This window comes from Juglans regia, chromosome 2 (genome assembly GCF_001411555.2).
Source record: "Juglans regia cultivar Chandler chromosome 2, Walnut 2.0, whole genome shotgun sequence".
Classification (NCBI taxonomy): Eukaryota; Viridiplantae; Streptophyta; class Magnoliopsida; order Fagales; family Juglandaceae; genus Juglans; species Juglans regia.
In genome coordinates, this window is record NC_049902.1 from 10,146,265 (window position 1) to 10,173,703 (window position 27,439).

General features: G+C 34.9%; 1 protein-coding gene across 1 annotated transcript; it reads left to right on the top strand.

The window, feature by feature from the left end:
• The first annotated feature begins 1,560 nt into the window (after positions 1-1,560).
• On the top strand, positions 1,561-6,157 carry LOC109001063 (LEAF RUST 10 DISEASE-RESISTANCE LOCUS RECEPTOR-LIKE PROTEIN KINASE-like 2.8). Its single transcript, XM_035687295.1, has 6 exons — positions 1,561-2,397; positions 2,555-2,587; positions 3,003-3,041; positions 3,634-3,699; positions 4,218-4,259; positions 4,912-6,157. The coding sequence occupies exons 1-6, from the start codon at positions 1,575-1,577 to the stop codon at positions 5,850-5,852; spliced, it is 1,944 nt and encodes a 647-aa protein (XP_035543188.1). The 5' UTR covers positions 1,561-1,574; the 3' UTR covers positions 5,853-6,157.
• The last annotated feature ends 21,282 nt before the right edge of the window (positions 6,158-27,439 follow it).

The window sequence follows — 27,439 nt, forward strand, 5'->3', positions numbered from 1 at the left end:
CTCGGTGGGCTTGACTTGGAATAAGTTGTAGACGTATTTATAAAAAAAAAGAAAAAGAAATATTTATTTATTTATTTATACCGAATAATTTGGTAAAGAAGTGAGATATGTGGTTGTGAGAGAAGTCCCTTAAAAGCGACGTGGACGTGTATGTCTTAGCACTCCCTAGTCCTCTGAGTATTTGGATAAGATTAGTATACAAATCCAACGAGGCTAAGGCATTAATTGCAAGACTGGGGGATGCATTTAAATCGGTAGCTGCCGGTAGATTGGGCTTTTCTACCTGAGCTTGACTTGGACCAAATTGTAAAAAAAAATATTTATTTATTTATTTATTAAAATTGAGTAATTTGATAATTATTTATTTATTTAATAATTAAAAAATATTATTTATAAAATTATATTTTTTTTAATTCCTTTTAACCATTAAAAATATTTTAAAAAATAATTAAAAAAATAAAAATAAAAAATAAATTATTAAAAAAATATATTATCATCCTCTCCGATATCATTCTTAGAGTATTAGCATTAGTTTATGTATATGCATATACAAAATTACCTCTTTTACATATCCACGTTGCCATTCAAGCAAAATTCTCACATTGACTTATGCATATTTGAGACAAAATAATAATAAAATATTATTATTTTATTATTATTACTTTTTTACTAAAATCAATTTTTTTTATATATATTTTACAATTAACATCCATTACATACATTTGATATTAATAATACAAATGTAATAATAAAAAATATAATTTTTTAATAATAATATATTAAAAATATAATAAAATGAAAAAAAAAGTATATAATATATTATAATAATAAAATGAATGTACAAGTGAATGTTTGTTTTGTTGTTGAAGAAGGGAGAAAATGAAAATATTGTGTGAAAGAGAGTAGAAGGAGAGAGAAATAATTATTTAAATATGATTTGTAGGGTGAATAGTAATTATCCAAATTTGGATAAACACTATTTATAGGTAGCTAAATATTTGGATATGCATAAGCCAATATAAAAGATTTTATGGTCATATTATACAAATATGACTTTACATATACATATACATAGACCAATACTAATGCTTTTACTAAATTTACTATGCAAATCTGTTAAAAAAATCACACCGTTCGAGACTTTTTAAAAGATGTGTAAAATTTGTACGGTTGGAGTGTGAACAGATCAATATTGTTTAGGTCAGTACTTCTTCACCAAATCCATTTTTAATTTACCCCCTTTATATCTATTTTTAATTTATTTTTTAACAAAAATAATATTAAAAATATATATTTTAATAATATTATATTTAACTTTCATTTAAACTTATCTCATCTCATCTCATCTCATCTCATCTCTACAAATAAACTAATCTATATATACAATACTAGTATAAATGAATTTTTTTATTTTTTTAAATATTTTTTGAATATTCATAATTATTAAAAAGAAAAAAATTTATTAATAATTATTTTCTTAATCATTAAGAATATATATATATATATATATATAAAGACAATTAATATACATATTTAATAGTCAACCTACCATTTTCCATACTCATTTATATTCAATGATTCATTCAGTCAATATGCTCTCTCTCTCAATGGCAAGAGGAATCATGAGCTTCCCTGCAGTATTGACAACCCTTTTCGTTCTTTTGCTATTTCATCAAACTTGCAGTGTTAAGGATATTCATCTTACCGAGACAGGAAACGGTACTTGTTCTCCTTCTTCCTGTGGCAGTATCCAAAATATAAGCTATCCATTTCGATTAATGGCGGATCCACCAAACTGCGGCGACCAAAGGTATAAGCTGTCATGTGAGAACAACATTACTGTCTTATACTTATATGGTGGAAAGTACTATGTGCAGGAAATCAACTACAGTGACTACACAATCCGAGTAGTAGACTCGGGTATTCAGAGGGCTAATTTCTCCTCTATCCCTCCTTATTTTCTAACCTCTTATAATTTTAGTGATGGGGATCCATATTATTACCTACTATGGGGAAGTTATAGAACTATGGCTTTCTTGAGCTGTGAAAAGCAAGTGATTAATTCAAAGTACTCTTATTTGAACATTCCAACTAATTGCTCTAAGAACGAAGTATATTCTTCCAAGTACTCTTCATCATCGTCCCAGATGCATAGATATGTTACATATCAAGAAAATATAAATCCAGAGATGGTGGAGGAATCTTGCCGACTAGAGCTAATATCCCTAATATCCGATGGATATACAGAAGCAGCTCCTTCCTGCGAAAAGATCCACAACGAATTGTTATATGGTTTTAGGCTTTATTGGTTCCGAGTTTATTGTGAATATTGCGACGGTTGCGACTACGATGATGACGCGAATAAAATTCAATGCTGGAACAGGACTACAGATCAAGGTACATACGCACGCAGAAGAATGCATGCGTGAAAAATATGCAACACTTTGGTATAGTCGATCGAGATCTTGTACATCTCGACTATTTCTTTCATTCTTGGAATTCTTCGATTTCTAATTTTATATTGGTTTTGTTTTGGTGGTCGGATTAATACTAGGATTCTTCGAAAGACTTGAGGAGGTATACAATGGTGAGACTCCTATCTCAAAATTAAGTTGTTTGAAGAATAGGTATACATGATAGAATGGCAAATGAGATAGATGAACTAGTTTAATGGTGAGACTCCGTATTATGCTTTGATGTTCACATAATCAGAGGAATATTAAAATGTTAAGAAATCTTCTTCTTTGTCCTAAAGTTTTTTTATTAATTCTCAGTCACACTTATCATCTGGCATTGAATAGAAGTTTGCTAAAGCCCAATTATGAGTATGGCATTGAATCGAAATCAGAACCTTTGGGCCTTTATAGAGTTGTCTCTAATTTCTTTCTAAACATGATGACTAGAAAGCAAAGTTGTTTATTAATTGACATACTCTAATTATTTTAATCACCTCATGTTTCTATTCATTAATCAATTTTCTTGGTTATATTGTACGTACGTAGGTGTTATGAACGGACTTGGGGGAGCATTGTACGTCCTAAGTAAGAATTTATCTACTCCCTCCTTCGATTATTTTAATATTTTCACATTCATAATCAAAGGGGTGATCCTGAAGAATAATCATAGTGTTCAACCGGCCTAAAGAATAATTGAATTGAATGTTGTGATATTGGAAGTCATTGATAAATGCTATAATTTTAGTTTCTAGGGAAAGAATTAATTTATATAATACAAGAGCGAGCAAATACGAATGTCATTATTCATGATGAGTGGTAATCTAATTGTGATAGAAGATCAGGGCCGGGAGAGATTCCTTTGTCATGATCATATGAAAGTTAATTAATCCCTACTCAAACTAATTAGATCGATTCAAGCTTGTCCCTATTTATAAATAAATCGCTGAGAAAACTCTATAGAGAACTCTAGAGATCATGCAAATTAAAAAACCATACAGTACTATTAATGAGCATACAATATCCTTAATTAGGAACATTAAAAGTTTTCTTTTTTTACTTTTCATAATTACATTAAAAGTTTACTTTTTTTACAGTACTATAACTATATTTTCAATTAAGAAAATGCAGAGTTTTAGATAATTCTAAGTTCCTTAACCGTATTCTTTTGTTGTCAAAGCACGAGGAAAGTTACCTGACGCCCTATTTGCAGCAGTACATTACCACCATGATTGGACATCGCAAGGTGAGTTCAACTTTCAGAAAAGTTGTTTGCAATATCAAAGGGCAGAATTGCACAATGACATACTTCAAACACTCATTTTCAAGCCTTGATCAAGTCGAAAATGTTGAAAGTCTCAATATTATTGTAGGCTAACATGATTTTTTCTATATGTTGAAATTTCATCAAATATCCATGCTTTGCTTCACATGACTCAAGTGTTGAGGGTAGGATTTGAATAATTTGGATAGGGTTAGATTTTATAGTAGTCTTGTAGATATCTATAGGTCTGGGAATATTTAATTAAATATTTCAAGTGTTGGGCTATCTATTGAGGGTGAGTGCTAAGATATAAAATAAATAATAAAATCTACCTATTTTTATCAGCTTAAGTTTTTTAAACAAATGACGATTTCACATATAGCAAGGGATTTAGACATAAAAGTCCGGAGGTTTATATAAATTATTGTTGTACGTACTCTGAAAACTATTTAAGTCACCTTGTTGATTCATTATTATGTTTTTATATATATTTCTTGTAGCTGCTGCACCCATAAAGTGGATTATACTGGTTTTATATCTGGGTAAGAAACTAACAATATCTCGATCCCCTTTGGCTTTGATCTTCTTCATTTTTTTCCTGGTTTTAGTATATTGTTATTTAGACTGTAAAGCATGAATACTTGTTCTTAATTACTAGGTTGTATCTCCAAAGACTAATAACTCAGCTATAACCTATTAGTTTTCTTTTAGTATAGCTTGGTGAGCTTTCTCCATATTATATATTTAGGACTATACCTAATAGCAAAAAATATTTTAGAAGATATTTTAGACAGTGGACCATGAAAAAATAAGATTATTTTAATGACATTTAATTGAATCTGATTAAAATAAAAAAATAAACCTTGTTTAATTACTAGCCAGAATTTAGAAAGACAAGTACTCTGAGTTGTAAATGTATCAAGGGAAAAAACAGAGGAACTTTTATAATAGTGCATGAACAATTTATTTGTTTTCAGAAATAACTATTATTTATAAATCAATATTATATTTTGAACTCTATTTTTATTTTCTTTCTAAAATAAAAGGAGTTCAAATATAAAATAGGAAATACAAAAAAATCAAATCAAATAAAGATGTAAAAAGAAAAATTGATAGTTAGTCTATCTATTATGGAAGAGGAGATTATTTGAAAAAATGTAACCGATTCTTTCGTGTGGTGTTGTTTCTCCATAGGGCTATACCTTGGAGCAAAACTGGTAATAGGGACTCCAATTGTGGTTGCATTCTTGATCTATAAATGGCGAAGGAGGCATTTGTCAATGTATGATGCTATTGAAGACTTTCTACAAAGTCACAACAATCTCGCGCCGATAAGATATTCATACCCACAAATTAGGAAGATGAGCAAGAATTTCAAGGACAAACTAGGTGAAGGAGGTTATGGAACTGTATTTAAAGGAACACTTCGAAGTGGCCGACTTGTGGCAATAAAGATATTAACTAAGAGCAAAGCTAATGGGCAAGACTTTATCAATGAGGTTGCAACCATTGGAAGAATTCATCATGTTAATGTAGTGCAACTCATTGGTTTTTGTGTTGAAGGATCAAAGCGTGCTCTTGTATATGAGTTCATGTCTAAAGGGTCTCTGAATGACCATATTTTTATGAAAGAAGGAAGTATCCTCATAAGCTACAAGAAAATGCATGAAATTGCTCTAGGGGTGGCTCGTGGGATCGAATACCTACATCGAGGTTGTGACATACGGATTTTGCATTTTGATATAAAGCCTCACAACATTCTTCTTGACGAGAATCTTCATCCCAAGCTTTCTGACTTTGGTTTAGCAAAATCATATCCAATAGATGATAGCATTGTTTCTTTGACTGCTGCAAGGGGAACGTTTGGATACATGGCTCCCGAGTTTTTCTATAAAAATATTGGAGGCATCTCATACAAAGCTGATGTCTATAGTTTTGGAATGTTATTGATGGAAATGGCAGGTAGAAGAAAGAATTTGAATGAATATGCAGAACATTCGAGCCAAATCTACTTTCCCACATGGGTCTACGACCAATTGCATGATGGAAATGATATAGAAATGGAGGAATATGCCACAAAGGAGGAAGAGGAAATATGCAAGTTGATGATCATAGTTGCTTTATGGTGTATATAGATGAAGCCTAGTGATCGTCCTTCAATGAACAAACTGGTAGAAATGCTTGAAGGGGAAGTTGGATCCTTGCAACTATAAGGAAAGCTGTTATTTCTCCAAAACTGACGCAATCCAGCACAGCAGATCAAGCTCCTCAATCTTCTGCATTATCAAATCCTTGTGTGTAATTTGTACAACTCATAGTGTAAATGTATATCTATTAGGCAGTTATAGGACAACCTTATTTTCAGGCTTAACTCACGTCCTTCATCTTGTATATATACCTGCATTGGAAATAAGAAAAGTGTGAGCTATTACATTCAAAACATCCTCTCTGCTTCTCTATATGGTATCAGACTGCCCTCTCTCCAACGAGTAAAATTCTGATTCTTTTATTTCATATTCTTCTGCACATGGCAAACTTTACTATTTCTCCCATAGCCATCAACGCTAATCAACAGATTACGACTAGACTCACCCCCACAAATTATCCCTCTTGGCATGCACAATTTGAGTCCCTTCTTCTTGGCTATAATCTATATGGCTATGTTGATGGAACCATCCCATGCCCACCACAACCCTCATCCACGACCATTGATGCAGCAATTACTGCCGCTTATACTCAGTGGTTTAGACAGGATATACTAATCCTGAATGCAATCCTCACTTCGGTGACAGATGCTGTGATACCCTTCATAGCAACCTCAAAAACATCCTCTCAAGCCTGGAGCAAACTGACCAAGCTATATGCCAGTCGATCCAGAACACGAGTTATGCAACTCAAGGAGGATCTCACTCTCATTCAGCGTGGTTCCCGCACAGTTACAGAATTCCTACATTCTGTAAAAACTACTGCAGATGAATTGGCTCTCATTGATGCTCCTCTCTCTGCCGATGATATCACATTATATGTTCTCAATGGTCTCGGTCATGAGTACAAAGAAATTGTTGCACCAATCCGTGCACGAGAATCATCCTTATCCTTTGAAGAACTCCATGATCTTCTCATAGGACATGAGTCCTATCTCAAGCGGCTTGACAACAACAATCCATCCATGGTGATTACTGCTAACAACACTCAACGTAAGGATTTCAAGTTCTCAAGAAAACAGCAGTCATCCTCCTATTTAAACCAGAAAAATGATCCCAAGTCAAAGCCCCGCAACTCTAAACAACAGAGATACACACCAAAGTGCCAATACTGTGAACAACTTGGTCATGTTGCAAAACACTGCCCACAGCTGCAACCTCATAAACCCTTGGCCAACTGCACCACTACAAATTCCAGTCCAGATCAGAGATGGCTAATCGACTCTGCAGCTTCTCATAACATCACCTCTCAAGTTTCAAACTTGCAACTGCACTCAGAGTACGATGGAACAGATGAGGTGCTTATCGGAGATGGTTCAGGTTTGAAAATCACTCATTCAGGTTCTCTTACTTTACCTTTTCCCAAAAGAAATTTTCAAGTTCAAGACACACTTTGTGTTCCAAGTATTAACCAAAATCTCATTTCAGTACATCATTTTACAAAACACAATAACGTGTTTCTTGAGTTTCATCCTACTGTTTTCTTTGTCAAGGACCAGAGGACGAAGGAGACTCTTCTTCAAGGCAAGTGTGAAAATGGCGTCTATCCCCTACCACAAACAGTGCTGTCAAACCCATTGCTATGGTCCATGAACGCACCTCAATAAATGGATGGCACCAACGTCTTGGCCATCCCTCCTCCAACGTAGTTTCAAGACTAATCCAGTCATTTTCACTTCCTGTTGATCGCATTTCTTCTACTTCTCATGCTTGTATTTCCTGTTCAATGAATAAATCTCATCGATTACCTTTTCATAAACACGGCCTCACAAGCTCATCTCCTTTTGATTTAATATACACGGATGTTTGGGGTCCATCCCCACAAACAAGCATACAAGGTCACAAATACTATGTGATCCTCATTGATCACTTCACCAAATATGCTTGGTTTTTTCCTCTAAAAAACAAATCTGATGTGAAGCTCATTTTTTCGCAATTCCACAAAATGATTGAAACACGTTTCAATGCAAAAATAAAGAGCTTATACTCTGATAATGGAGGAGAATTCATTGCCTTACAACCCTTCCTCACACTTCACGGCATCAGCCACTACACCACAGCGCCACACACTCCACAACAAAATGGAGCTTCAGAGCGCCGACATAGAGACATTGTTGAAACAGGAAAAACACTCCTCACTCAAGCTGGTCTCTCTCCCCAATTCTGGTCCTATGCTTTTGCTACTGCAACATATCTAATAAACAGGCTGCCCTCACCTGTTCTTGACCACAAATCCCCTTTTCAAGCCTTGTTTAATGAAGCACCAAATTATCTTAAACTTAGATCCTTTGGTTGCTTATGTTTTCCTTGGCTTCAGCCTTACAACAACAACAAACTTCAACCAAAGTCTGTTCCGTGTGTGTTTTTAGGCTACTCAACAACCCAAAGTGCCTACCTTTGCTATCACATACCTACTCAGCGCCTATATGTGTCTCGACATGTCACATTTGATGAGACCATATATCCTGAAACTCATATACAGCCAGCTCACAAGCCCATAACACCCGAGGCACCTCCCTGCCCCTCTGGAACTCTCTTACTAATTCACCCTGCAGACAACCAGCCCTCACCTGCGCCAAGCATCACACAAGCACAAGAAGCGAGTCCTCCTTCTACTCTAGATCAAGACAACACAGCAGTCTCCTCCACACCTCAGGTAAACACTCCACCTCTAGTTGTTTCTCAAAGGACTCATAGTATGACTACAAGGTCCATGAACAACATTTTCTGTCCAAAGCAGCTTCATACCACCACTAAACACCCTCTACCCGAATCAGCTGAACCCACCTGTGTTACTGAAGCATTAAAGGACCCACTGTGGCGCACAGCCATGTCTGAGGAAATTACAGCTTTAGTTAATCATGGTACTTGGGAACTAGTCCCACCTGCTTCAGGACAAAATCTTGTTGGCTGCAAATTTGTTTTTAGAATCAAGAGAAATCCTGATGGAACCATAAATAGGCACAAAGCACGTCTAGTTGCTAAAGGGTTCCACCAAAGACCAGGAATTGATTACTTCCAGACGTTCAGTCCAGTTGTAAAACCAGCAACAATAAGGCTAATTCTCTCCCTTGCTGTCATGAATGGATGGTCACTAAGGCAACTCGACATCAACAATGCTTTCCTTCACGGAAGCCTTGATGAAACTGTGTTTATGCATCAACCTCCAGGTTTTGAAGACAAATCCAACCCACACTTTGTCTGCAAATTGAAGAAAAGCATTTATGGCTTGAAACAAGTCCCACGCCAATGGTACAAGGCAATCCGTGATGCACTTCTCAGCCTTGGTTTTGTGCACTCAGCTACGGATACATCTCTCTTCATTTATTCATCCAACAATGTCCTATGCTACTGTCTTGTGTATGTTGATGACATAATTATAACAGGGAATACATCAAGCTTTGTTATAGGCATCATCAACCAACTCAGCAACAATTTCTCTGTCAAAGATATGGGAGATCTCCATTTTTTCCTGGGTATCGAAGTTGTTCCTACACCCAAAGGTGTCTTCATCTCGCAACACAAATACATCCGAGATCTGCTCAAAAAAACTTCAATGGATGGAGCAAAAGAAACTCAAACACCCATGTCAACAAGCAAGCATCTCACTTTGCATGATGGATCCGAACCTGCAGACAGCACAGAATATCGAAGAATCATTGGTGCCCTGCAATATCTATGTCTCACAAGACCTGACATTGCCTTCGCAGTTAAGAGGCTCTCACAATTCATGCACAAACCGACATCTTCTCATTGGACTGCAGTCAAAAGACTCTTAAGATATCTCAAAAACACAATGTTTCATGGCATACTCATCCAGAAGCACAGCCCCCTCAAATTAGTCACATATGTCGATGCAGACTGGGCTGCCAATACTGATACAAGAGTCTCCACAACCGCCTTCATCACATTCCTTGGCTCAAACCCAATTTCATGGTCTGCTCGCAAACAAAAAGCTGTCTCAAGGTCCTCCACAGAAGCTGAATTTCGTGCCTTAGCCGCAGCAACTTCTGAAACAGTTTGGCTTCATTCTCTCCTTCATGAACTTGGCATAAAACTCATGCAAACCCCACAAGTCTTCTGCGACAATATTGGAGCCACTCAGTTCAGTATAAATCCAGTTCAACATACACGCATGAAGCATATTGAAATTGATCTCTTATTTGTTCGTGATCTTGTGAAGAAGGGACGTATAACTGTCAATCATGTTCACACATTAGACCAACTGGCAGATCTGCTTACAAAGCCTCTGTCAAGACAAAAATTCCAAAATTTAAGGTCCAAGATTGGAGTTACTGATGGCACCTCCATCTTGCGCGGGCATATAAGGAAAGCTGTTATTTCTCCAAAACTGACGCAATCCAGCACAGCAGATCAAGCTCCTCAATCTTCAGCATTATCAAATCCTTGTGTGTAATTTGTACAGCTCATAGTGTTAATGTATATCTATTAGGCAGTTATAGGACAGCCTTATTTTCAGGCTTAACTCACGTCCTTCATCTTGTATATATACCTGCATTGGAAATAAGAAAAGTGTGAGCTATTACATTCAAAACATCCTCTCTGCTTCTCTATAGCAACTACCTCCTAAGCCTTTATTTTCATTACCAAAGCAACAAATTGAGCATAACGTGGAGATTCCAAATCAAGATTGCTTATCAATGCATTCAAATGAATCAAGTCAGTCTAGTAGTACTCAATCGTAGAATCTCTCAATCAAGAACATAATTCTATCATCCCTAGTCAAGGAAGCTGGCAGGTCTTCTCCTCTTTGATATAAACTCAAATTAGATGTTTCATATTTCTATGTAATAATAATGAATGTTGGTGTGGTATTTGATAACTCTGCTTATTCCTATAGTAGTTTTCTTATTTATTCTCTTTACTCATATATACTTTGAATTATGAAATGATTGTTAGTAGAAAAATGTTTTCAGGTAGTAATATTCAAACGATTCAGTCATCTTTTGTTAATTTATTGAATATGGAGATAATCTTGGTCCTAGTTCACAAATTTGTTATGATGCTTTCATATATATCTTCCCCTAAAACTAGCTCAATTTAATTATTTTATCATATATATTTTTATTATATTGGTTCTCAAATTATAAAATATTTTAACCTTAAATGAGAAGACATTTGAGGGAACTCAAACTCTCATTCATTTTCGAATTGCCTCGAATAACAGTATGAACAATTTACACCTCAAACTATATCAATTTCTTTGATTGCATTCCACTGTCCAATTAATAAGTTCATTCCCACAAAAGCTTTGCTCTAAATGTTATAGTTACTCTCATACTAAGGTTGTCAGCTTTTAATATGATCCGCTAATCCAAAATGTAAAATATATGATTAAGATTGAGTATAAACAGGTTCGGATCCATTTGGATCGATTCTAACTTCACCTTATTAACAATTGAGTTGTGTTGGATTAACTTGCGGGTTCACGGATTTATTTGAGTAATTCGAGTTCCAAAAAATAAAAAATATTTTTTTTTCGTCATTTGCTCCTTAAGTATCCTGGTTGATCCACCAAAATTTTATAGAATTGTGTTTTATACAGAAAAACATGGTAGGGGTGCTTCCCTTACCTTCCCGGTCGAGGGTGCCCCCTTTCCCGCACCCTGCCCCTGACATGGGTGGAGAGCGGGACTTCCCCCCGGGATTCGGCTCTGCACCCAATGGTGGGGCCCTCCATTCGGGTGCCGAGGGGCGAATTGGCCATGCAATCCATTTGTCCCCCGCTGTCCACCGCCCACCCATGGCGGAAAACAACCAAAAAAAGCAAAAACATACAAAACAACCAACAAACAATATCAAGTCTACAGATTCATCTCTAAAATCCACAAATCTTTCATCCAACCACAAATCTAAGAAATTACAAAATACAAACGAAACAGCACAAGGTAAAAATAAAAAAATAAAATCACCACCACGACATGATCATGGGTCTGAACAAAGGAACTGTGCCATGAATAGTCGTGGGTTTGCGAACAAACCCATGGCCATGCTTTAAGAACAAGAAGTCAAGAAGAAAAATAAAAAACTAAAAATAAGAAAAGGAGGAGGACGGCGGGGTTGCCCGAGCCACCTAGGCGGGACTGGGGCGGTGGACAATGGAGTGGCAAGGGCCAGTGCCTTGCCTCCAGCCCTAAAACATGGCACTCATTGAAAGTTTTTTCTTCAAATTTTCTTATAAATCCTTCGTATTGTTATCTAATACTAACAAATAGCATGAATCATAATGACTCGACAAAGCCCAACCTGATTAATAGCCCCGCTAATACCTCTAAATTTGATTTGACACAGCCCAGCTTGATAGATTTCCTCATTATTCAAATTAGGATACGTTTAGATATTGAATTGAGATGATAAAATATTATTAAAAAATTATTTATTATTATTATTATTTTAAAATTTAAAAAAATTAAATTATTTATTATATTTAGTATTAAAATTTAAAAAAATTATAATAATAAATTAAAATGAATTGAGATGAAGTTGCCTCCAAGTTAAGCTTTATTAGAAGTAGGCTTGCACAATTGGCCCGCCCAAGCACTTTTGGGCCCGACCCGACTTGGCCGGCATCCCATAACCAAAGAAAATAAGGCGACCCGACCCGAATGGGAACTAAATCGACCCGACCTGAATACCCATTCGGCTCGGCTGGAAAGTTGTCGGCCCGCAACCCCCTCTCTCGTAATCTCTAGACCTTTCCTGAAGAAATACTTTCACGTTCTTGAGCTGCTCGCTCTGTCACGTTCGTTGTTTCCAAATTGCCGGTGAAACTCTATGGAACTCAAAGCTCCTAGGCTTCCACCATCACCATGTGTGACTGTCTTCCCTCAAGCCCACTACCCCTTTCTCTCACCAAATATCGAAAAGCCGAGCTCACTACATCTGCCTGGAGACCATAGCACAAACCAATTAGGTACATCCATGCCCGAAAGTCCCTGAGGCTAGCCATATCCCGTTGTGGAAATCCTAGCAAGGTGTTTGAATCCAAGGATTACGAGTCGTATGACAAAATGGGGTTTAAGGAGAAAGGAGGAAATAACTCCGGTAGCGGTGAGCTGCTTCGCCGACTTTCGATTTCCTTGAATTGAAGGGTGCGAAGAGGAATACGAGGAGTGAGGAAAGTGTGGAAGAAAGGGACTTGCTTGAAGTTGGTGAGCAGATCAATGGAAGGGTGGCACTGAGGAAAGGTAAACAAATGGTGCGGAGGTCGAATATGGTGGCAAACCAAGTGATCAGCATTCGAAGCGCTCTTAGCTTGGGCTTCGTCTCGGAGCTTTGGGTGGACATCACATTTGTAAGCGATGATAGAGTGCATAATAACAATTTAAGGCTTAAGTTGTATATTTGTGCTAGTACTTTGCTAATCGTTGCTGAGATATTTTTATTTTCAGTGGGTGGTTTTATTTGTACAAGTGAGGCCAAATTTTCTTTCTGGAGAATTTGAAAGCAATGGAAGAAATTGAAATGGAGGATCGAAGATGGTTCAGGGTTTTTTGTGTGGAGAAAGATGAGAGATCGGGGGCTACGGTTTCGCCCTCTGAGTAGATAAGATCAGCTCGCATCTCCTTTCAACCCGACTTTATCGGATGAATGGGTCGGGTATTTTGGACAGATTGGGCCAACAAATTATTTTGCATAGGCCTAACTAGAAGAGATGAACGTTTTCTATTTCATGCAATTAATTGTAGAGAAATGATACTTACAGTCGTGAGTGTGTAAACGCCGGCAGTCGTTTTGAAAAAAGTAAATAAATATAGGATCCACATGAAAAGAAATTAATTTTTTAATTGTAGATTCTACTTTTTTTCAAAACGACTGCACGGCATTTGCACATTCCACGACTGTATGTAGCAGTACTCTTAATTATATTAGGCTCAATATTGCAGAACATAGATTATCTGAGATCCTTTTAGAAATTAAATTTTCTTGTTAAAATATATAATAGGGACCACAGAAAGGACAAAGGCAGTCTAACCAACTCCAAGTCTATGCACTCGTGAAGATGAAGGCAGGAGAAGATAGAGTTCGGGATAGGTATCTAACCACTAATTCTAACCAATATAACCTACAAATTGTCTGACTTGGGTATTATAATAAATTTCATCGTGTATATATATAGGGGTGAAAATAAAACTGGAAAACCAGTTGAACTGGATTGGACCAAACCAAACTGGTAGATTCGGTCCTGTTTGTAAGCAGTTCAGTGAGGTACCAATTCTTAACAATTTAAATTGGTCCTAAATCAGTGCGGTATTAATTTTTATTTTAAAAATCTGTTTAAATCGAATCGGACTGATATATATTTATAATTTTTTATATTATATATCATCTTTTATATTATATATATTATATATTAAATTGATAATTAATATAACATAAAATTAATCTTATAACTTTTAATAAAACATTTGATATAACATATAAGTTTTAGTCTTAAACATAAACATTAATATTAAGTAATTAATATAAACTTACTTTTGATATTATATATATATATATATCAAAGATAAATACATTTTTGGTATTTTTGTAAATATATTTTTACACATTTAATCATATATACTCATATAAAAAGTCTAGAACTTATATAAAATATAATTAAATTCACTATTATACTAGTATATGTTAATTATTATAAAATAATGTACTTATACTATAATATAAATATACTAATAGTTTAGTATATGTAAACATCATATTATTATTAATATAGATAATCTGTAAAACTAGAAAAATCAGACCGGACCGGATGAAACCAAAAAAATCAGAAATTTTGGTTTCGGTAATGAATTTGTCTAATATCAATTTTTAAATTTTTAAAATCGGTGTATACTAATTCGGTTTTAAAAAATGTACAAAACTGAACCGAACCGAATCAATTACACTCCTCTATATAATGAAGCCATTGGCAATTTGTGTGATAACCTTGTAGTACATTGGAATTAATAGAACTTATCACATCGTTACAACTAGGAAACTTATAAAGCTTGCTTGATATGATGAGTCAGCAGGAAGGAAAGGAACATTGTGTTTTGGTGACAAATAGGGATGCATATTTTCGCCACAAATCATTCACGTATCTTCAACTTTTTTCATGGCAAGTTATCCTTGCATTTTACTTGCATTTCTCTTTGAAAACCCCGTAAGTACGTAAAAATACAGCAAAGTACTATTGTCCCTAGCTTCCATAGATATATGGGATATATAATATAATATATATATATATTTATATATATATATTATGAATAAAAGCGCCTATGCAGCAATCTACAGATCCAAATTTTGTTTTCTCATTTTGTCCCTCTTTATTATTGCTTTTTCGTTTTTATCCTTATCGTTGCTTTTCTTCTATATTTTGAAATTTACATTTTTATCCTTTATTGATAAATTTACATATTTGACCCTGTTTAGTTGCCTCTAGCTGTTGTGTAACCGTGTATGTACAGTAATTTTCTCCAAATTTTGTTTCCAATTTTATCCCTCTACATTTATCATTTTCCAGTTTTGTCCTGATCATTGGGTTTTTTTCTAAAAAATTACGTCTTTGCCCCTATTGCTTAGTACTTATTTGTTGCTTCTTTTGCTAAACTGCATTCAAAATCCACCTCAACTCAACTCATTTCATCTCATCATTACAATTTTTCTAAATTTCCACACAAAATATAATAAACAATTCACCTTTTTCAAATCTCAAAATAACTTTTTCAAATTTCCACACAAAATATAATAAAAAATTTAACTTTTATTCTACTATTCACAAATCATCTCTGAATCCAAACCACTCCTAATTTTTCCCTTTCACAAATAGAATGTAATTATTATGCATCTTCATACAGTCTTTACTTATTGCTGAAACATACTATTCTCACAATATTCTTTTCTCAACTAGAAAAACGTGTTTTGCATATTGCACCATAACTAGTATGTGTGTGTGTGTGTGTGAGGGATGCTATGCATTATTGATAGCTATTTCTCTTCCCATATATTTAGTCTCCAGAAAATCAACAATTGCCTTTATTCTAGGAATTAGCCCAATTAGCTCACCGTATGTATATCTTTCCATACTTGTCTCTTGTAAGTCTATTTATTTGTAACTCTATACATAGAAATATAAACAGATTCAATACAATTATCTTCTCTTCTCTTAGTTTTAACATGGTATTAGCCTAATCGATCCCTAAACCCTACCCATATGGCCACCAAATCCAACCCACGCTTCTCCGCACCCTATCTCCTTCACCCATCAGATTCTCCAAGCCTCATCCTCTTCAATGGTCTCCTTATTGGTTACAATTTCCCAAATGACAAAAAGCCATGACACGGGCACTAAATGCAAAAAATAAATTAAGCTTCGTGGATGGCACCCTCATCCCTCCTGATCCCACTTCACCCGACTACCCCCAATGGAACCAAACCAAAGAGATGGTTCTTACCTAGATCCTTAACTCCATCTGACCATCCATTGTAAATTTTCTTAAGTATCATTCCGACCCTCGTGTTGTATGGGTCATCTTATCTTCTCACTTCTGCCATGGCAACAACGACAAAATCTATCACCTCAAACAAGCCCTCTCTTCCCTGGAACAAACCGCCAACTCAGTCTATGACTATAATAACCAAATTAAACAAATTTGGGATGAACTTGGACATCTTCAAAGTAGCACCAACCTCAAGGATATGCAACAGCAAGCTGAAGATGATAGAGTCTTCCAATTTCTTCTTGGCCTCAATGACTCTTTCGCACCGCTTTGCACACAGATCTTAGCCATGGATCCTCTCCCCTCCATCAACAAGGTCTTCTCTATTCTCTTCCAAAAAGAACAGCAACGGTTGCTCCACCTTCGCACCACCCCATCCGAAGCTATTCGCACCTCTGGATGCCCAAAATCAGTCTTTAAGTGCACGATCTGTGAGAAGGAGGGTCATAGTCGCAAACGATGATGGACCGTCGTGTGTTACCCACCTGGTCAGAAACCACGCTCCAAGCCGCGACCTTCGATTCTTGACCAACCCCCACCGACTGCGAACCTACCACCACCACCTTGGCGTCGAGTCCTGTCCCTAGTCTCTCACTGAAGCTCTATTAGAAATTTCTCTCCTTACTCGTACCAGCAACTTCTTCTCCTTTGATTTCGTCTGCTGATTTTTTTGGTAATATTTTCTCCCCCCTCCCCCTTCTCTGCTCCTCTCTTTAATCGGGACCACCATTGGGTGGTGGACAGTGGTGCAAGCCATCACATTTGTCACCAGCGAGATTGCTTTACCAATTTGAGCACTCTAGTCACTGTGTTCGGTTCCCCACTGGAGACGATGTCCATGTCGAAGGCATTGGGACTTGTATTCTCTCCCCTTTTTTTACATTGTCCAATGTCTATTATGTCCCCACTTTCTCCTTTAATCTTTTATCTATTTCCCAACTCACCCTTCAAACTTCTTGTGTCATCTTATTTTCTTCTAACACTTGTCTATTTTAAGACCCACAATTGATGAGACCGATTGGAGTGGGTGATCTTTGCAATAGACTTTATGTGTACCGACCTAATCCTCCTCTTGCATTCGCTGCACAACCCACCGTTAATAAGACTTTATGGCATCAACGTCTAGGTCATCCTTTTAGTTTTACTATTCCTTGTCTTTTTAATTCTCCTTGTATTATTTCTGATTGTAACATTTGTACTCGTTCTAAGCACACCATATTGTCTTTTCTCTTTCTACTAATAAAATTGTTTCTCCTTTTAGTCGTGTTTTTTGTGATATTTGGGGTAGCTATCATACTTATTCTCTGTGCGGGGCTCATTACATTCTCACAATTGTTGATGATTTTTCTCGCACTACTTGGATATATCTCATGCATTTTAAATCCGAAACTTATACTCATTTAACGCATTTTTTTGCTCTTGTCCAAAATCAATTTAACACCACTATTAAAATCATTCGAACTGATAATGGACAAGAATTTCTCTTCCATCAATTTCAAAATTATCTTTGAGATCACGACATCATTCATGAATGTACCTGTGTTGAAACTCCTCAATAAAATGGCGTTGCAGGGCGTAAACACCGGCACCTTCTAAATGTTGCTCGCAATCTCATATTTCAAGCACACCTACCTTTAAAATTTTTGGGTGATTGTGTTCTCACTGCTACATATCTCATCAATTGCACTCTCAGTCGTCTTCTAAAAAATAAATCTCTTTTTGAAACACTTTTTGATAAAACGCCCAACTATGATCACCTTCATGTGTTTAGGTGTTTTTGTTATGCTCAAACTCTTCGTGATCATCGTGACAAATTTTCTCCTTGTGCTACCAAATGTGTATTTCTTGGCTACCCCAGTACTCATAAAGCATACAAGCTCTACAATATTGACACTCAGTCCATTTTCTTTTCCCGTGATGTCACATTTCATGAGCAACAATTTCCTTTCCAAGATATTCCTGATTCTTCCTCTCCCTCCCATTCTCTCATCTCTCTCCTTGTTCTAGAACCCATAGTGTTTTCTCCTTCATCCTCTTACTCCCCTGCCACCCTATCTCTATCACCTTCTTCACCTCCAACACCTACTTCTCCTCCATCCCCCCTGTTCCTCGTCCTCGCCGCACAATTACTCGACCTGCATATCTTCATGACTATGTCTGTCCAATCTTACAAACGGAGCCCACAACACCCTCACTTGCTCCACCTGCCTCAGGTAATGCTCACCCTTTATCTGCTTTTCTTTCATATTCCTGTTTTTCTTCCTCTCATATCTCTTATTTAACTGCTCTCACCATTTGTATCGATCCCTCAAGTTATTTTGAGGCTACTCGCCACTCTCATTGGCGTGAGGCCATATCATCTGAAATTCGTGCCTTAGATAACAATTCGACTTGGACTCTTGAGCCACTTCCTCATGGTAAGAAATACATTGGTTGCAAATAGGTTTTTAAAACCAAGCTCAAGGCCGATGGTTCCATTGAGACGTACAAAAGTTGACTAGTTGCCAAGGGCTATACACAGGTTGAAGGCCTTGACTATAATGAGACATTAGCTCTGGTCGCAAAAATGACCACTGTATGGTGCTTGTTAGCAATTGCTGCCACCAAACATTGGCTCATTCATCAACTCGACATCAACAATGTCTTCTTGCACGGCGATCTTGATGAAGAAGTTTACATGACCCCACCACTCGGATATTTTACTAAAGGAGAGACCTGTGTCTGTCATCTCAAAAAATCTCTTTATGGCCTCAAACAAGCCTCCCGAAATTAGTTTTTTAAACTAACCATTGTGCTTCTTAATGTAGGTTTTCATCAGTCTCAGGTCATTCTTTGTTCACTCTTGTCCTTGTTTATTTTGATGATATATTGGTCGCAGGTAACGACATTTCTCAGATCATGATCTTTAAAAAAGTTCTCTCCACTCACTTCAAAATAAAGGATCTTGGTTCTCTGAAGTACTTTCTTGGACTCGAACTTGCTCGGTCTCCCAATGGCATCTTTCTTAATCAGTGCAAATATGCTCTCGACATCCTCTCTGACAGTGGACAACTTGGTGCCCAGACTGCTTCTTTTCCCCTGGAGCAACACTTGAAGCTCAATAATCAAGACGGTGACCTACTTCCTGATCCTTGCCTTTACCGTCATCTCGTTGGCCGCCTTATTTATCTGAGCATCACTAGACCAGACATTGTTTATGCATTCAATATCTTCAGTCAGTTCATGCATGCTCCTCGGGTTCCTCACATGACTGCGGCTACTAGAGTTCTCTGTTACATCAAAGGTAGCCCCAGCCAAGGCATCTTCTTTCCTTCCTCTAATAGTCTACATGTCACAACATATACTGATTCTGATTGGGCTAGTTGTCCCACCACTCATCGTTCCACTACAAGATACTTCATTCAGTTAGATACCAATCCGATCTCTTGACGTACAAAAAAATAGACTATTGTGGCTCGCTCTTCTGCTGAAACTAAATATCGGGCTATGGCCGTCACCACCTGTGAGCTCACTTGGCTTAAGCAGTTTTTAGCCGATCTTAGCATCTCTCATCCTGAACCATTCACCTTACATTGTAATAATCAATCTGCTCTCTACATCATACACTATCCCTTGTTTCATGAGCATACCAAACAAATTGAGATTGATTGCCACATTATTTGTGATAAGATCCGATCTGGTCTCCTTAAAGCCATTCATACCTCCTCTCATGACTAAGTTGCCAACATTTTCACCAAGACTTTAGGCCAGTAACTTTTTCATCATTTTTTACGCAAGTTGGGTATTACGAATTTATATGCGCCAACTTGAGAGGAAGTATTGACAGCTATTTCTCCTCCTATATATTTAGTCTCCAGAAAATCAGCAATTTCCTTTATTCTAGGAATTAGCCCAATTAGCTCACTTACCATATGTAGATGTTTCCGTACTTGTCTCTTGTAAGTCTATTTATTTGTAACTCTATACACAGAAATATAAACAGATTCAATACAATCCTCTTCTCTTCTCTTCGTTTTAACATGCATAAGCCACTATTCACTCTCACACCACATATATATAGCTTTTTCATAAGGTGTGTGAATGTTTTTCATAGGGTGTGGGGAGGTGAATAGTGGCTAATGAGAATAGTTTATATATATATATATATGATAATTGCTACATACACAAAATAAACCCACAAACAGATGTGGTTTCATGAGATCCGTTATATCTACTTTACAATAAAAATTGATTTTACAATTTGACGTATCATATCAAACCACATCAGTTTATAGATTTATTATTGTATAATTTCTTTATGTCCAAAATATTTCCCTATATATATTATATATATAGCGCAAAGTGAGAGTTGGAAGACGCTGAAATGGGAGCATCTAAGAAGGAATGTACTTTCTTTCTGAAAATATTCTTGGTGAAGGCCCTAAAGAATATCCTCTTTGAATGCTCCCAAGACAAAAGGGGCCTCCCTTTTCCCCACTTATTTTGCTGTCATTTCTTTGAATCATGAGCAGTGAGCACCTTATATATCCAATATTGACTGAAGAACCCTCGTACAAATTTGGAAATTAAAACCGACAGTGGGTATTCCTCCATCCTCTGAAAAGTTTCAATTTGCATTACAAGTTTGAGATAGTTTGTTATTTTTATTATTGGTTTGAATTATAGATCCTAATTATACAGAAAGGCCCAAGTTCTACACTACATTGAATAACAATTGCAAAGTTTAGATTAACATATGGTTTTCAATTTGATCTATATAGTTGAATGTTCATGATCTAATACGACACGACTCGCAAACACAATTTGAAACCCTTCTCTTATCAATAACTATTACGTAGTTTGATTTTGATTCTTCACAATGATCAGCTAGCGGCCTAGATATTCAGATATGAATGGTTTTGGTATATATATGTATTGTGGAGCCTGTAATTAAAGTTTGAACAGAACATTCGCATATAAAACATATTTATCTCAATCTCACAATACTGGAGCTATTAAAATCCACAGCCAACAGCGTGCAATATCTGACGTTTAAATGTCCCATACTCTGAAAGAAAAGTCTCGCATTTTCTATTTAAACTATTCATTTTTCAAAACACTCAGCATCTCATACTCATTTATCCAATAAATAAAGGAGATAATGAGAGAATAAAATGGCACGAAATGGAGCCAGACAGAAATATGGGAGCATATTGGACAATATATATATATATATATATATATATATATATATATATATATAGGACTAAGCTGCTAATGACAAGTCCTTTTAATACTTGAAAAGGGATAATATCGTTGCAACAAATTAAAAAGAAACATATGAAACAAGTTGATTTTTGTCACCTCATCATCAGCTTTAATGCTATTCTGCAACTACATTGATCCTTATGGCGGAATAATGAGGTACTTTTGTAATTAGACCACCTTTGGTCAGGACGAGGTGTAAAATGACTGATGAGACATATAAATTTAAGAGAATTGCTATAGCAGTCTCGTTTGTTTTTACAGATCAGTTGAGATTAAAGTTAAAAGTTGAATAAAATATTATTAGAATCAATTCATCGGAAACTAATGTCGCTTACCACAAAAACATATGATGAATGTTTCTTTTTCAATGGGAGTAGAAGAACCAAAAAAAAAAAAAAACATCCCTCACCTGTTTGTTGAAAACTTATGGATTGAAATCTCATAGTTTTTATAAATCATTTAATAATATTTAAAATTCGTTTTATAAATACTATAAAATTTGCTTCTTGTATGTATTTTTTTTTATTTGTCTTAATTTAAATTTTGAAATTTGGATGGCAAATGATGTTTTGATAATGATGATATTGATGACAAAGAACACAACATCAAGAATTAATATGTTGCGAATGTAGGGTCGAATGTGCAAAATTAACAAAGTTCTTGCTTTGGTCCATTTTAATGGCTTGTTCAAATCAAAACCACTCAAATATCAAAATCACAAACCTCATTTTGTTTCCACAACACACAGATCAGCTAGCGGCCTAAATAAGAGAAAAAACACATACTATTTACTATTTGAATCAAACTATAAAATTAACAATAAATCACAATTTAATTTTCTTAATTATTTTCTGTAGGAAAAAATAAGGTTTTTTGGCTAAGATATTATAATAGTTTTCTAAAACATATAAAACCAAGCTTAACATAAAATTTAATCCTAGCATAAGATATAAATCTAAATTAATATTCAAAAAATATCTTTAAAAAAAATCTAATTAATATTCATTCACTATAAACTTAGCTCAAAACATAAGTTCAAATGCAGCCCAAGTCCAAAGTAAGCCCAGTCCAATAACAAAGCCCATGTAAAATAAGACAAGCTTAAAACACATTCTTTCATGTGCAAGGGCAAAAACGGGATTACTCAAAAATGTTTTATCCAAAGAGTTTCGCCTTTGAGCGGACATAAACAGCCAACAATAAAATCATGCCACATCATCAATTGTAAGAACTTTATAATAAAGCCATTATAATAGATTTCTTCACCAAAATAACTCACCAACTCCCTTTTTCATTTTCGTCTACTCTCTGGTTTGGTAAACAAGAAAGACATTGATTAATAGCATCATCTGAAACAAATGATTCGAGTTTGGCCATTTCTTCTAGATTTAGTTTCACAAACAGAGCTCCAATATTCTGGTTGATATTGTAAGTGTGTTTACCCACTTTCTCAAGAAATCTCCATGGTACTGCATGCATTAACTCCATTAATGATGTTAGTACGCCTCTTCTCTTCTAGCAACTTTAGCTCAAAAGAGACAGGAGGAAAATGAAATTGTAGAGATTTGCCAAACCCAAAAACCTTATTCTACAATCTCTCTTCACTCTCTCTTTTGAAATGCAATCCCTCTCTTCCCACGTTTCGATGTTGCATGTAAAATTAGTCCTCTTGTTAATACTTTGAGAAATCTGGACTTGAGAGGGAAGTTGACGGTGAGAAAGAGAGAGTGAAGTCGAAGAGAGAGAGAGAAAGGAACATGGAGAAAGACCGAGGAGATTGAAGTGCGAGAGAGAGAGAGAGGGAATGGACTCAGGAAAATAAAGAGGGATAACATGTGAATGTGCAGATGGAGGAGCTACGTGGGAGTCTTTAAATGGAGGGCTATTATTTTAGAAGAAGCAGATGGACCAATTTTAAGATATTCTCTTATCCAAAAGGCTTTTATGGAAGCTAAAGGAAAGGGTTGGAGGGTATTTTTGAAATTACAAAAAGCACGCAAGGGCTTTATGGGAAGGCTAAAACCAAAACAATGAAAAGTGAACTACATTATTAAGTAGAATTATTTCATTAGAGGGATGTTACTCATTATCTCACACCACACACTTTACATATTTTAAAATTATTTTTTGTTTAATTTTATTCTTATTAAACTAATTGAACGATAAACATTTGAACGAGAAGACTTATGGGAAGCCATCACTAGAGAGAATTTAGAAGCAAAAATGAGCAATTGAGGACGAAAGAAAACAAAGCCGCGAGGGGGCGCATCGAAACAAGAAAAGAGCAGATGCACTAGGAATACCAGTTCAAAAAGGACAATGCCACTCAAAGCGATGGGATGAAAATGACAAAAACATGTTAGATGCAAAAAGGGGAAGGTGAAGAAGCGCGAAAACGAAACGACACCCCACCTCTTTTGACGCATAGAGCTCGAAATGATGGCGGCCCAAATAACAAGACAACGTAATGAGTAGAAGTCTCATCACGCCCTCAAGATGAGACTTCACGGGATAACTGGAAAGGTTAGTATTAATGTAAAAGTTTGTTGGCTAGGATTAAATGACTATGACCTATTTGAATTATTGGATGAATGTAATTTGTCTTTATCTTTATCTATAAATATTTAAATTTAAAGATAAATAGATTAATAGATAAATGTTTGTCTTTATCTTTATCTATGATATTTGAATTCTAAGATAAGTGGTTAAATAGATAAAGGTTCAAAAGACTTTTGACCAAGATTGAATGTTTGAAAAGATAGGAGATGTCAAGTGATCTGGATAGAAGATTAAAAAAGAAGATATCAAGCAGAAAGAATTTCGAACTATTAAGAAGTTATTTAGAACAAAAGCTGAACAGAAATCAGTTACTGTAGAAAAGAGTTATCGTGACATGTCAACAATTCGTCAGAAGACGTCTTCGTGACAGATTCTATCCGTCAGCAGAATCCTACTGAAATTGGAATTCTTTCCAGATAGTTTATTTAAGGATTCTACTAGTTAAGATTTTTAGAGATTTAGATTTGCATATTTTCTAAAGCACTTTCCAGTTCATATATTTAATGAAAAAATTCATTAGAGAATTTTCATACTATTTCTCTCAGAGAGTGGTACTTGACTCGTGTTTTATCTCTCTTTTTTGAGTGCGTGCATACTCCATGTTGGAGAATTATTTGGTCAAGTTTCAGCCATTGGAATTCCAGGAGAAAAGCCAATGTTTGAAGATCGTCAGAGGTTCTAGCTGTTACTATGGTAGAAGACAAATGGGTTATTTGTCTGGTCAAGTAAGAGTGTCAATTGAAAAAGATTTTGTAATTGAGCTTTATTTGTAATTGATTTTCAAATAATAAAATTGACTTTTCTGGGTTTGGCTGCTCTGTAGGGTTTTATCTTTAAAAAGTTTTTTAAAGGGTTTCCCTTCGATATCAATCTTGGTGTTACACACTTCGTTTATTTTATGTATTTGATTGTTTATTAAATTAATTACATGCTTGACAACTAACCAATTTGTTGAGTGAATTGGTAGATATTTCTGCTGCGTTATAGGGATACTTGGGTAATTTCAGTTAGAATTCCCTCTCCTATACAACGAGCCCCACTATACGGTCCATCGGCCCCCAGGCCCTAGAGAGGTAACTCCCATAGAGCCCCAAACAGAATAAGGGCCGTTCACCACTATTCCCTGAGTCTCTATGTCGCCCACAGATAAGGGACCCAACAGGTGCCATAACAACAAGTCGTTTTAAATACCATCATCAAGTGTCAGATAAGATCAAATAAGAAGAGAAATTTAAATAGCAAAACACGAGCCTAATTTTAAATAAGAGATTAGGTTGTTATAAGGCATGGAAAGAGCCCTCTAGACTCTATATATATATGATCAGCAGATGTTCACCCATCTAGTAAGTGAATACTACCTATATATTTCGTTAACTATCAACTATCAGACCATCATATGGGACCTTAGAGAGCCATAACCAAGGCGTGGTCTCGGCCCTCACCCAAAAGCATACATTGGTTTATCAAAAGAAAACATACATAGCTTTATTTTGATACATTTTTTTAATGAATAATGATGAGCAATTCCTTCAAAAGCGTACAATGTTTTAAGAAAACTAAAAAGTAATCTTTGCTTTTAATAAAGGTTCTTTTATTTTTACAGTCATTTCGATTCTTTATTATTGATGGCCCCGCATGGCCAAGTGGGGGCCACCCTCTATGGTCATCCTCTCTGTATGCATTTTTTATCGCTCCAAGAAGAAAGTAAACACAAATTAAAATAGTATTTTAAAAAAATTTAAATGTGCAAAATATAAAAGGGTGGTTCTACGCCCACCGCTGGGAGCTCCCGCTAATATATTATTTATTTTTTATTTATTTTTTGACATTATTTTTTAATATTATTTTTTAAAAATTTACAAGATTATTAAAAAAATACTTATTTAATTATGAAGTAAAAAAAAAAAAAAAACCAACGAAAGCCCCCAATGATAAGTATAGCATTTTCCAAAATAAAAACTCTAAAGAAGAAAACAGAATTTAGAAAGAAAAAAAAAATCCAAAAGTATTAAAACTAATCAAACATAAATTTTGAAAAAAAGAACAATAAAAATGGAATTTATAAATAACATAGAATATTTTTTTTCCAACATTATCATCAAATTAATAAAATCGTCACCATATTGCCCATCAATTAACTTGAAGTTTAACTTATATGTTTTCACTTTATACTAATAGTGGGATTGGTGAGATGTGGGTTGATGCGTTCTACCCCAAGAAAGTGTAATAATTTCCATTAGGATAAAAAAAATGAAAGCTTAAAATCTCGTTCACTTTCATAAAATTTTTTATTTTTATTTTTTATCTAATCATTATAAGTTTTTAAATTTTTATACAAAATAAAATAAACAATTCAATTTTTTTAAAATCTTAAAATAAAAATAATATTAAAAAAATATATTCCAATAATATTTTATTTAACTTTCAATTTTTATCTTAACTCATATAATCTTATATCATCTAGGAAAAAAAAAATTGTCATGTCTCTTACTTCATACATGAGCCTCTCCTAAAATTTAATTACCAAGATCGTGTTTTTGTTCCATCTTATAGCAATCTCGATGGTGTTTGTATTTTATTCTTTAAAATACATCACAAAAACCAACTCTTTTTTATTTTAGCTAACCAATTTTACAATAAACTATATATTAATTTATATATTATTTTTCTAGTTCTTTAAATATTCTTTCCTTATTCATTTTAAATACTTTTCTAACTCCCATTAAATTTGTAATATTCTCAAATCTCTTAATATTTCTCATACATTAATTGCCAAAATGACATCAATAGCCCAATAAAATGTTAAAAAAAAGAAGAAGATAAAGATGGAAAAAAAAAATCATTAGTCCTATCTTTTTAACTTTCTATCCTTTTATCATGTTTTGAAATGTTTTTAACATATTATTCTTTATTTTACAAAAAGTTGCAGAATAGAAAAGCGATTGAGAGTGATCTCAACCATCAAATCTAAAGGCGGATTTAAATTTTAAGTTTATAACTGGCCCTTAAATTATAACTTAGCTTCAAACGTGAGCTTGGTTGCTTGACAGAATAAGAGAAGTACTTTTGCCTCATATTAATTATATAAAATTAAATTTATAATGTGATACGTTATATTCTCAAATTATTTTTATTAGAAAATAAGTCTAATAAATTATATGAAATTACTTTATTTTATAAATTTAATTTTTAATAATCCGTTTATATCTATAG